General features: G+C 36.4%; 1 protein-coding gene across 1 annotated transcript in view; it reads left to right on the forward strand.

Annotated features, from left to right (window-relative positions):
• The window catches only part of CNKSR2 (connector enhancer of kinase suppressor of Ras 2), a 354304-nt gene that overhangs the window by 211039 nt on the left and 129674 nt on the right, over positions 1 to 13591 (forward strand). Inside the window, exons 12-13 of the mRNA XM_063450253.1 lie at positions 10380 to 10513; positions 12310 to 12521. Of these exons, the coding sequence (XP_063306323.1) occupies positions 10380 to 10513; positions 12310 to 12521 (346 nt within the window). The remainder of the gene's footprint in view (positions 1 to 10379; positions 10514 to 12309; positions 12522 to 13591) is intronic.

Raw genomic sequence — 13591 nt, forward strand, 5'->3', positions numbered from 1 at the left:
GGTGGGTAGGAAATGAAAAAGTACCCATTTAAAATTGTACACAGTTTCTTTCTAACAGTTGTGCATTTGTAGCAGGCCTCCAATGTATTCATTCTACAGCTATAGATACCAAATAGTACCATACACAGATAAATCAAATGCATAGCACATTGGTCAATCTGGTTGCTTGTGCACTGGTTATTATTTTCTATATTATTTCCATGTTGCCAGCCAAATGATTCTGACAGATTAATATCTAACAAAGGTCACCTGAGCTTGTTTAAAGAAACCGATGTTTATCATCTAATGTTCTAGAAGGTATGATGTTCTCATGTATATATCATCCTTTCTATAATCGTGTATTGTATGTATTAGAGCTTAGAAAGCCATGATTTTAATTTTGCACATTTTTCATTAAAGGGTTTTCCATTAAATCTAAGCACCAAAATCACGTCATCTTAATTAAATTATTTGGGGGCATAGATGCTACTTCTGCAGCTAGCTGTCGAAATCAGTGTCATTTCTGAATAACAGCACTATTTATTTTTTTTGCAAACCCCACCACTAATCAATATCACACAAACACTATGGGTTATTCAAATTCAATTTGCATCCAACATATGCAAAGTATGTTAATGTTAATTGTTGGGTGTGTGTCTAATGCTTCTCACAGAGAAGCATTGAAATGGCAGATTACAATTGCCCTGCATGTGCTGTATGTCTACAATGTTTCTCTATGTGAAGAATCAGTTGACTGGACAAAGTCTTCAAGTCATCAGGATAGGGCTGCAGTGAGGAATCTGTCTTGACAGTACAATAAAGGTAAGTTTAATTGTGTTTTGATTTAATTTAATGAAGTGATCTAATCTAGTAAAGGAGCACATCTAACTTAAAGGGACACTATAGTCACCAGAACAACTACAGCTTAATGTAGTTGTTCTGATGAATATAATAGCTCCCTTCAGACTTTTTTAATGTAAACACTGCCTTTTCAGGGAAAAGCCAGTGTTTACATTGCCCCTAGGGGCACCTCCAAGTGGCCACTCCTTAGATGGCCACTGGAGGGGCTTCCTGGGTCCGTGCTGTCGAAAAAGCAGCACTGACGTTCAGCGTCGCCACGCTCTGCATTCAATGCATCTCTATGAGGAGGTCGGTCCTGATTGGCCAAAATGGCATTTGACCCAGCCCGTGCCGGTTTTAGCCAATCCAATGCATTCCCTGTGGGCCATTTTGATGATGTCACAAAGGGGGCGGAGCCAGTGCCGGCAGACCCACGCGGCACTGGACATAAGGTGAGTTTTAAGAGGGGGGCAAGCCACCTAAATGGTGGGTTTAAGACTATAGGGTCAGGAATACATGTTTGTGTGTTATAGTGTTCCATTAAACTCTTTGAGCTCTACTTGTTTTTCAATTGAAGGTTACTAAAGTTTCACAAACCTAGACAGAAACAAAAATAAAAGGAAAAGGTGATGATTCACGAACATAAAGCAGTGCATAAAATGGACATTTCACAATAAAAGGTGTACACACAAATTGTGACAAGACCAATTAAAATGAACACACTTTCACAATACACTGGGTAATCCCAACACCATCAGTAGATAAAAATGTAACTAGGCAGTAAGTAGAAGAGACAAGGCAAAAAGTCACAAAGAAAGACATGAGACTATAGAGAAGAAACAGTAAAAAGAAAGGATAAAAGAAGACAAAGACAAAAAAAAATAGAGAAATCCTCTGTAGTTGGCACTCAATAACCTACGTAGTGGGATAAGTGCCGGCGATGAATGGGGTTAGAGCTCTATTTTATTATAAATGTAAGATATTTAGATGGGAATGTAATTGTTAGAAGCAGGAATGGTCCAGTTTTTTAATGTGCCAAAATTGCATCCTCTACTCTGGATAATCATAATCATACATGCCACATTCTACAAATGCATGTATAATTGTTTAATTTAGACATTGAAAAAAATAACACCTGGTTACAATTTATTTTTATTATATTGCTAATAATGCTACTTTTTGTGAACACTGAATCCAAGTTAACAGATCCACATTTAAACATTTTCTTTCAGACTGTGTGCTAAAGATTTGTATGCATAGATGGACTTGGCACCACTTATTATTTTCCCCTATATAATGGACTCATTGATCTATTGTGTACAAAGTTTACCATTATGTTTAAATTAACTTTTTTTAATGAAACTGGCCATCTGCTCCCCCGTATATTCATAAGCATTGAGCAAGTTAATTAGTATTTGCTTCAAACAAGCTTTTTCTTTTAATTTTTTGATGAATTTCTATAAATTATTCAGCATTATATTTTCATGGTTATCATTTATTTATAGAGCACAGACACATTGTGCGGTACTCAATAATAGGGTTCAAACAAAGGCTCACATTTAAAGGGACACTCCAGGCACCCAGACCACTTCTGCCCATTTTTATAAACTGCAATAATTACCTTGCAGGGTTAAGTTTTCCTATCAGATAGCCACTAGACGGACTTCCGGGTTCTTAAAACCCGAAAATGTTTTAAACCCGAAAATGTTTTAAATGACGCTGGATGTCCTTACGCTATGCATGAGGACCTCCAGCGTCGCCGGAATCCTCATAGGAAAGCATTGAAGAATGCTTTCCTATGGGGAGGTCTGACGCGCATGGCCATTGCCGCGCATGCGCATTAGGTCTCCCCCGCCGGCTGACATCGGTGGCAGAGGAGTGTGGGCGGAGCCTGACCCAGCGCCGAGGGACATCGGTGCTGGATTTAGGTAAGTTCAGCAACATGGGATGGGGGGGTGGGAGGGAGAGGGGCACTGCAGGAAACTGCAGTGCCGGCACTGGAGAGTCCCTTTAATATTACAGAAACAAAAAGTTTTGAATCCAGCTTTTAATAACTTGTTGTCCTGATAAAAACAAAAATGTTTATGCTGTTTAATCTGAAAATTATTATTTGTTTCTATGTATAGAATTATATGTTTCAGCTTTCAGAGCAGAGATTCTTTGATGTTTAACACATGCAGTATATTCATAGTGTTACTTTTCAGTTCTCATTGAGAATTCAGGTTTTCAATGCTCTTTCTCACAAAGGATCAGTAAAGCTCAGTTTTTATCCATGGGATTAGTGAATCAAACCATGATTTGGTTCACTGCCCAGCTATTTTAAGTGGAAAGCTGGGTTTCGTAAAGAAATTCTGCTCTTTAACTTATTGGTCCCGCTCTCTGATCTTACAGATTTCCTGCATCTATTGGTATCTGTGGAAAATTTCTGTGCACATCTATTGGAAACTGGGAGCATTTAACCCATGCATTCTTTATGGGAGCTCTGATTCGTGAGATCAACTATCCATTTTGAGCACTACAAAGGCTAATGCATCATGAAAATGAAATGTATTCTGTATTTCCTTAAAAAAACACCTTACTTTCTGTGATCATGAATCAAAAATGTGTGCCGTGATAACAAATAAGGAATATATCCCAATGGAATATGAAATGTTAAAGAACTGATGATATGTTTCACATGATAAATGCTGTAGCAAGAATATTCTGACGCTGAAAATATTTCAAAACATGGCTTATACTAATAATTCTCACAGTACTAATACATATAAAGCATGACTTAGCTTGGGTATAGACACAGGCATTTTTTAAATTAAAAATATTTTGGGAGAGATGTAGATTTAGCGAACTTAAAGGGATTGACCAGGCATCAAAACCACTACATCTAAATTTAGTTGTTATGGCACCAGGAGACCCCTGGTGGTACTCTTACCTCAAAGTGCTTAAACCGTTCTCGAACTTTTAACCCTAGAGTTGCCTCAAGCTGCAATGTCCACTCCTCCCCATGCGACATAAGGCTTCAGAAATTTCAGATTCAAGAAGCGCGTGTCACCGGGCAGTAGTGCCTCTGAGGCTCTAAGCCAATTGGTGACTCCCCAGTCACTAAACTAGTTTGAGAAAGAAACAAAACTTTCTCAAGCCAGTTTAGTGAATGGGGGGTCACTGATTGCGCTGGAGGCAACTTTGGGATTAAACCATTAGAGAACCGTTTTATCCTGCTGCTATTAAATGTAGCAAAAAGAGGCTTCCCTTTGTTTTGGAGGTGTTCATTTTACCCATCCCTTGCCAAATCAGCGGGTCGAGGACACTCGTCAATTTGATGGCCTGGCAGTGGGTAAAATGCATGCTAGGGAGTTGTACATTCACAAATGGTTTTATAGACTCAAGTTCCTCTCAAACAGCTATGCACTTGATTGTGGTATGATAAGCTAGTTTGGTCTGTACCACTGTTTTCGAGCAGTGGTGTTGGTCAAGGGCCTAGACCTTGGAATACTCCTGGTTCTCAATGTTATGTTTTCCTCTCCCCCTTCCCGGTCTTTTTTTCTTCCTCTCTCTTTCTTTATTTTCTAACATCTCTTTTCCTTTCTACATACTACCTCTCGTGGAAGTGTTGTTTATTCTGTGAAACTCTGTTGTCAATATGGATCCCAATTCCCTTTCAATGATACTAAAACCTCATTATCTAAATCTGTCCAGCTCATTCTAGAGTTCCATTCATAGCAGTATCAAGTTATAACTGTCTAGTGTTTCCATTTCAAATACATTTGGTCAGGGCATTTTTTGCGAAGGACAACCTTCTTGTTTTAAATTAGTTCAGCTACAAAGAGTTTAAAGTGATTGCATAGTAAATTTCAAATTTAAGGCCAAAGCAACTCAACTGGAAGCATAGTTTCGTTTTTTTTCAGTTGGACTATTTTGCCCTTAAATTTGAAATTTACTGTGAGATTACATTTCGAATTTCAGACAATTTTCACTTTAATAAATAAGCTATCTTTTAGTGTGAAAAAACATTGTGTTACTTGACTTTTGGTTGATCCACTGTCTTCTAAAGTATCTTCCTGCCGCCGGGAAGCATTGATAAGCTGCCATGGACATTGCTAGACAGTGTGTTCCAGATTCTGTAATATGTAATAATCTATTATTATAATTATATCTGTAATGATATTAAAAAAATGGACTCACAGGGGCAAGTGGGCCTAGAGCAGCTAAAACTCCCATGATGCTTTGCATGTTTTTAGAATGCTTTAGAACGAAAAAGCATCATGGAAGCTTTTAAAACATCTGGGCACCCCTGGCCTAGAGTATAAAACAATATACAAAAAGTGGACTATGTTTTGCTTTACATATTTTTCTGATAAGGTTTCACACCTTTGTCAAAAAAAAAGACATAAGGACATCACCTTCATCCTTAATAATAAATTCATGTAAAATAGGGGAAGATTAAATTATGGGGTTTAAGTATTTGTCATCCTCCCTGCAAAAACAGACAGTGACACATGTTGGGTGTGGAAACATTAAAAATAACAGTTTATGTCTTAGCTGCAAATGTACACTTATTCAGCTAAAACATTGTTTTTCTATGGGTGGTTACAGTAATGGTAAGGAATAGAGGGAGAGTAGGTAAGGTCATATTTGTACTGAGAGAAACACGATTTCTGTTGTCAGTCAAGCTGTGATCAATCTGATCACTTCTCCTTGCAGAGCATGATGATGCAAGATTATTCGTAAAAGAGCACTGCATGCTGGGATTAAAGGTTATTTTTAAATATATTATATAGGTAATACATTGGAATAGTATGCAGAAAACAACTAATAAAAAAAATAAAAGATACAAAGTATACTCACTGAATTTGCAATAAAGTTTGAACATTCAGAAAAAGCATTACCCAGACAACAAAGTGATCAGCCAATCAAGATGCTCCAATACTTTTTAAGAGAGCTCACTTAAGACTTTCATTAGCAAAACCCATATACTGACCTAGAATACCTCTCTAAAATTCAAATTGCTGCAAAGCACTGATCATTGATTGATTAATTTGCAAAACTATATACAAACTTATATGTAATAATTTAGGCCTAAACCTATAGAATGCATTCAAATGTTGTTGGTGCCTGGAGTGCACTTTTTAAAAGGAGGCGTAGTGATCTGCTGAATGATACAGAAAATGCCAGTGGTGAGCACTACAAATAATCTCACCCCAGTTTTAAAGAATGAATTGGCATTTGCTAAGGGCCCCTGAAGGCTGTCTCAGCACTCCAGCAGCCCATTTGACATGCCACTGTACTCAAATCATGATTTCCATTATAACTGTATCCCTGTACATGTATCATTCTTCTAAACAGTGAAAATGTTAGTAATTTATTTTTTACACTGTGTTCCAGTGTTAATGTTGGCAGCAAATTTCAATTTAGTTTTAGTCATAGTCATAGTACATTTAAAATTTCCAGTAGATTATAGTCAAAATAACTAAAAATGGGTTTAGTTAAAGCCTCTATCTGTCTCTTTTGCCCCTTCCCCGGCCCCTCTGAGTCTCTTTGTGTCCTCCCAGTCCCCTAGGTGTCTCTCTCCCAAGAGCAAAAACGGGGCGCACGAGTATACGGAGAACGGAAAGCAGCTGAAATAGCCTGCTCTTCGGTGGGTCCCCGCTCAGATCTCAAGCTGGTTTTAGCTCATCTTGTGCCATTACAGAGAGAACATATCAGACTGGTCCCACCCATACGGGCAGTCCAGATCCGAAATGCCAGCAAGTTCTCTCTGCACGAGAGACACAGCAACCCCAGACGATCGTTTCAGCCTTGTTAGGCATCATCAGTGAGGCATAGCTGATATCTCTCTAGGCACAGTGAGCAAGCCCTGGTCTGTCTCTTTTGTCCCTTCAAAGCCTCTCTGTGCAGTGTTAATTTTGGCAGCAAATGTTATTTTAGTTTTAGTCGTATTTTAGTCATCTGAATTGTTTTAGTCTAATTTTAGTCGACTAAATCTCAAAAATGTTGGTCAAGTAAAATTTGACTAAAATTGTTAGTCTACAAAACGAACACTGTTGAGTTCAGCTATTTAAAAAGGCAAATAAACAAATGCAGTTCACACAAACCAGCTGCTGTGAAACAGTTTACGTAGAAATGTCTGCAGTAGAATATGAGAATATATTCCTCAGCATCAGGTTCACCTCACTTACTGAAAAATAGTTGCTTTGTTACTCCCAAAATGACCGTGTTCATTCATATACACATTAGAATTTTAGTCCAGGTTTCCGTTATATTACCAAGATACTATCTGAATGATAACAATCTCCCATTTTCCATTTCTTACATCCCTACTGGGTTTTTACAATATGATTCATTCTTGCTGCCTAACTGATTAAATGAAGTGCATTGTGATCTACTGTAGGCAATATTCTATAATGTATTATCCATACATCTTTGAAGCTCCATGATGATCATTTTAAAGAGCACAGCGTACATGATGCTAATGCTTTTCAGAGAGAAATAGAAGGATGTTTACTTTAAATGAAGTGGAAAGGGTGCAGCATTGAGTCATTTATCAAACACCACCGTGAGAATGACTGTAAATCTTTGTGAATTGTTATGTTTAGAAATGTTACTGTCTTCGAAGCCATTCACTGCGCACTTTGTCAAATGTTAGCAGCGTGATCATTCAAAAGTATTTTTTTTTTTTGTTAATACACTGACAGAAAATAACAAACCTTTTACTGCGCCCTTTAAATGTATGCTCATGGCAAGACATTATATCAAAAGGAAATAGTCGGTACTTTGAAACTGACAGCAGTTGTTGAATTTCAGGTTGTCAGACGATAGTAGTCATTCTAAATAGACTAGATTGTATTTAGTTGAAACTTGTATCAGTTGATCAGCTATGGGAAATGGTAATAGTTAAACCTGAAATATAAACCACTCTTTCTTCAATTGCCCCTGCACTATTAAGGGGCATATTGTCACCTCATCTTGTAGGTATCTCCTGTACTTGGTGGTGCCTTGATGTACTACTAATACATGCTAGAAATTCGGTACTTTGAAACTGACAGCAGTTGTTGAATTTCAGGTTGTCAGACGATAGTAGTCATTATAAATAGACTAGATTGTATTTAGTTGAAACTTGTATCAGTTGATCAGTTAGGGGAAATGGTAATAGTTAAACCTGAAATATAAACCACTCTTTCTTCAATTGCCCCTGTACTATTAAGGGGCATATTGTCACCTCATCTTGTAGGCATCTCCTGTACTTGGTGCCTTGATGTACTACTAATAGATGCTAGAAATTCTCTTAAAAAGTGAGTCACAGTCAGTGGCATAAAACAAACAAAGCAGCTTCATTTGCTTGCATCCATGGGCGCTAGATGAAAGCATGTCTATACCTATTTACCTTACTCCATAAGTATTAACATTACGGGATGACAAGCAACCTTGCTTCATTGGTTAACCAAATAAGAATTGTGTCTTCATACAAGCCAATGGAAAGTTCATCAACTGCAACTGTGTCTTTCTGCTTTAAGGGAGAACTATTGCATTAATGTTAGACTTCTGTCATTGTACACCACTGTAAATGTTTTTGTAGAGTTTGTTTTGCACACATTCACTTACACTGACTGTTCTAGAAGATAATAATTGATGACCTATGCGAGCACTTGTTTGCACCTGTATAATTTTCGCATGATGCAGCACATACTTATGGTTCAAGTATCACATTCCCATGATTATCTGCATGTGTGTTCCCTTCATTGCCTGAGTTGTAAATCTACCTCTAGCCGGGTCAATAGGCACCTAGAACAATAGTTCCAAGCTGGCCAATGTCAAGTCTGTACATACTTGGCGTATGACCTCAGCATGCAAAGTATGCTGGCAAAAGGCAACCAGCGGCCCCACTTCAAATCCTTTCATCGTCCCTGATGTCCTCTTTGTTAGGCTTTAGGGATACTTTGGCCTCAGTGTTGAAATGAAGGTAAGTTTATCCTTATTGCTTTGTTTTTTGTTTTCCCGTTTTCCTTTTGATTTTGGTAATATCAATTTAGATTATAAAATAATATTCCAATATATATTTTTTACTTGTTTTCTTATTGTGTTTGTTTAGAAGAAGAGTTTAATTTGCAACATTTTATAGTTTACAATAGTTTTAGTGAACTACTTGTAGTTATTTTACTAAAACATGATTGGCACATATTCATGAGTGGGTGAATTCCTTTGTGTGAATTTAGATGACGTGCACGTAAGGAGCTTCAGGAAGTCAAGATTAATTGGGATTCAGAGAATATTTGCTATGTGCCGCTTGAGGAAGAAATGGTGAACCTTTCTGAAACCTTACTTTGTATACACTTGTGTATTTGCTGCAAATACAATAAGTATATAATTGCAGTTGCATCTGGATACCTAAAATGCCATCTGCATAGTGTATTATTCTTCTGCAGTATTTGGCAAAATATGGTCTCCAGTAAACAGACTGCAAGAGAATCCCAGTAGTTTCTTCTGAAACACATGAGTGGGTTGACTGGCTTTGCAAATTTAACATGTGGTTCACAAAACTAGGTAATATAATGTTCCTTTAAACATAGCTGCTCAGAACAAATAAGTAAGTACAACATACCAGCGGTCAGATGTGACAAGTGAAGCTTTAATTATTTGCTCCATGTCGAACCATTCTTTTTACGATTACAACAGGTGTTTGATGTGTTCTGTGTTTCTTACAATGCTCTGTGACTGGCAAATTATTCAGCACTCCATGTTCCATTTTTATCTTCCTGTTCTTTGTGTTCACACATCTCAGGTAATAGGTTAAAAGCCGTCATAGCCTTAGCAACAGAAAATTGCATTGATTAAGCCTTTGTCTAAATGATGAACGCTTAAAAAAATAAGACCCCTCAACATAATACTAATTAGTTCTATATCATATACCTAAGGGGTAATGCCATTCAAGGATTGTGATTTTTGTAGCTTGACCCACTTTATAAATACTGATATATATATAGAAGATAGAAAATTGCTGGCACTCCTGGATTTCAATAACAACACGGTTTATTGTCATGAGTCGACGTTTCAGTTCCTAGCTTGGAACTTTCATCAGGACACAAAAGAAACATCATACAAGTGACAGGCTTTTATACAGAGTTAATAAGAAAAAGAATAACTTTTTTACATATATGTATATATATATATATATATATATATATATATATATATTATTAAAGTTCAAATATACTACTAAAATGATTAAAAAGAATACAATATTCACCTTCTAGGTGCGGCAGCATCTATTGCATAAACATTAAACTGAACAGTTTGAGTTGTACCATTTTCTTTCAGTTTATCTACAAAGTCTGACATATATAATGAAGCAGAAATATCATGGGGTCATAATAAGCTAAGTAACGTTTTGCACTGTTGAGTACTGAAAAAGGCCAAGTATATTATTTTGCTGTCAGTACATTAGAACAATCCGTAACAGTGTGGAGCTTACTCTAAAGAGGATTATTTGCATTGTACAGTCTGGTAAGGTATTGAAACAGTGGTTTATTTTTTGTATAATAATAATTTTTCACTCCCTTTACTTACAGCCTCTTATTTCAAGGAGCCCCACGAGCAGTGTAGCTACTCCTTCAAGCACAATCAGCACTCCAACTAAGAGAGACAGCTCTGCGCTACAGGACCTATTCATCCCCCCTCCTCCTGCAGAACCATACACACCAAGGTAGAGCGAAAAAACAGACACAAGCAAAAATCAGTTGGTATTTGTGTTTATTCACTTTTATATTGAGACACAGTATACCAAATGTTGACAGTTAGTGTTAGAATTTAGAAGAAACTTGAATTATTTATAAGATGAAATAGAACAAATACCCAAAAACATAAATAAGTAAAAAAAAAAATAGAAAGGCAATGGAAAGTTTAACACATTATTTTGATTGCCACCTAGATGTTCTGTTCTCAGAGATGAGATAAAACAAGTTATTTTATATGTGATAAGACAATATGGTAATGCCACATCATGTTTACCTTTGTACGCAACAAAACTTCACAAAATGATATGACACTCCTGGTCGTAAGTGTGCCCTATTTGCAACACATTAAAAAAACAAATGAAAAAAAAAAAACTATATTTTATTATCAACTCTACAGAGTATTGAAGATAGAATTCTGCATTTTTTTCAAATTCACAGGGAAATTTTCAGATCCTTCATGTTCTATCCAAGAATGGATATTTAACCAAAGATTGACCGTCAGGGTCATCATCAAGAGGGTACATCCAATACTCTATTAGAGCCCACATGTATATATAACTATCTCCCCCTTAACGGACCACATTGCATAGCTCCAACAGACCAGACCCCTTAGTTCACTGTACTGACTGCCTCCTTTCCACTTCTGTGTGGTAGCTCTGAGAGAATGTGATGTCAAATCATTTCCTCAGCACTGGCAAATTATTCAGCGCTCCTTGTTCCATTTTCGTCTTCCTGTTCTTTGTGTTCACAAACCTCAGGGCATAAGTTAAAAGCCGTCATAGCCTGCAGCCCTGAAACAACCCCCAATGTTTGAAGGACAATCCAAGGGCCAAGAAAAACTATACTACTTTAGTAAATGTTCTGCAAAGAGAAGAGTAGCTAAATACATACATTTCAGTAGATATGGGTGAGAGTGTGTATCTGTGTGTACGAGTGTGAATATAGTGTTATTTGTACGTCTGTCTGACAATGCTGATCTAGGTGTGTCAGGCAATGTATATCAGTATCTGTGTATCTGTATGTTTCTGGTACTGTTTGTGTGTGCAGATAGCAGTTTTTATACTTGTGTATTTCTGTCTGTCAGGCAGTATGTTTCTCGGCATATGTATTTGTCAGTGAAGTATGTGTGTGTGTGTATGTATCCTTGAGTATGTGTGTTTCATTGAGTGTGCCTGGAATGTATATCTGTGTGTGTCTGTATGTGAGTGTGCATCTCTGTGTCTGGAGGCATGCGTGAGTGTTTCTGGGATTGTGTGCCTGGACGGATTGACCAAAACAATTTGTAAGAACCCCCCAAAGAGAGCTGATACCATCTAAGACCGAAAACCTCATAATCAGAATGTTTACCAACTGCTACATTCTTGATTAATAGATTTTAGGTCAACAGCTATTTATATTTATCTGACTGAGGTAGTCCTACTTAAGTTGTTCCTTTAGTATTTATTCCTATTGATATATAACTAGTGCTTCATACAGCCAAGTTAATACTTTCCATTAAATAGGAATCAATTGCTTCTGTTGGCCATATTGGCTTTCTACCCATCAGAAAACATAAATTCATGATACCAGAGGATACAAAGATAACAATGAGTCAGAGAATACAAGGACACCAATCACTGTTTGATACAACTGATGGTATTTATATTTTGAGATAAGGGTTGCATGAGCATCGTGGTAATTGTTAGCTGTTTAGTTTATCCTTGCTTCATTTTTTTTTTTGTATCTGACACAGGATTTTAAAATATCAGCATTTCTGTCTTTTAAGGGATGAAAAGGGAAATTTGCCTTGTGACGATATGAGCCGACACATTGTTGGAAAACCCGTGTCTAAGGGATCAGAGTCTCCAAACTCATTTCTAGACCAAGAATATAGAAAACGGTTTAATGTTGTTGAAGAAGATGCTATCCTATACTGCTACGAATACGACAAAGGAAGGAACAGCATGCAAGGCCGGAGGGAAAGCACTCCTACATATGGTATTTCTGTTACCTAACACTTAGTTTAAACCTGCGAAAATAAATATTTCTGTACATTAAAATGATAGAAGGTATTTCAAAGCATACGTTCTCTTTTTCCAGTACCCATATCCAATACACTTATTCCTGAAGTCACCCTTTTCCATAATGAAAATATAAAATTATTTTAAGAAAAATAGTTTACAGTGCTATTTTTTTTTTATTAGTAGTTTTAAATATTACATTTTTTATGCTTCCAATGTCCCTTTAGTGAAAAGGCATTTTATTTTTATAATTTTTTTTTTCCCCTGAAATGTACATTTTGGATCAATTTATCACCACTGTAAATAAAGTAATTCCATAGCACAGAATGCACCTGTGTATATATATATATATATATATATATATATATATATATTGTTTGTATATTGTATTTTCTTGTAATATTGTACCCTATTGTAACAATGCAATGTTTTATGGACCCAGGAAATATTTGAAAACAAGAGAAATCTCAATGTATCCTTCCTGGTAAAATATTTTATAAACAAACAAATAAATAAATAAATTAGACTTGTGCAAATAATTTTGCAACAAATTGAATTACAGCCAAATTTCAGCCAATTCAGCAATTTGAGGCATCTGAATTTCCAGACCGCTGAAAATGAAAACAAAATGAGACTTAATGGATCCGTAGCTAATCTAATCGATTTGCTTTAGATCCATCCATTTTAAAAAGGATGTCAACTTAGGGAGTTATCTACTAAACTTAATTTTGATCTCTCAGCCAGTAGTTTAGCAGATAATTCTCTAAATTGGTACACTTATGTGGAATTGCCAGATTTAAGGATACTTAATTATGGTGCTGTTAAGCAGATAGCTTCCTTATTTGGTATCCTAAAATATGACAATCCCACATAAGGATAGCAAATTCGAGAATTACATAGTAAACAACTGAAAGATCAAAATTAACAAGGCTTTTTTTTATTGTTGTTCTTTCTTATTTTTTATTAGATAACACTCTAAATTGGTACTTAATAACTTTGTTACCGCCACCGGCATTCTTTCTCCATAAGGAATAATGGGTGTCTGAA

Source organism: Pelobates fuscus, chromosome 1 (genome assembly GCF_036172605.1).
Source record: "Pelobates fuscus isolate aPelFus1 chromosome 1, aPelFus1.pri, whole genome shotgun sequence".
Taxonomy (NCBI): domain Eukaryota; kingdom Metazoa; phylum Chordata; class Amphibia; order Anura; family Pelobatidae; genus Pelobates; species Pelobates fuscus.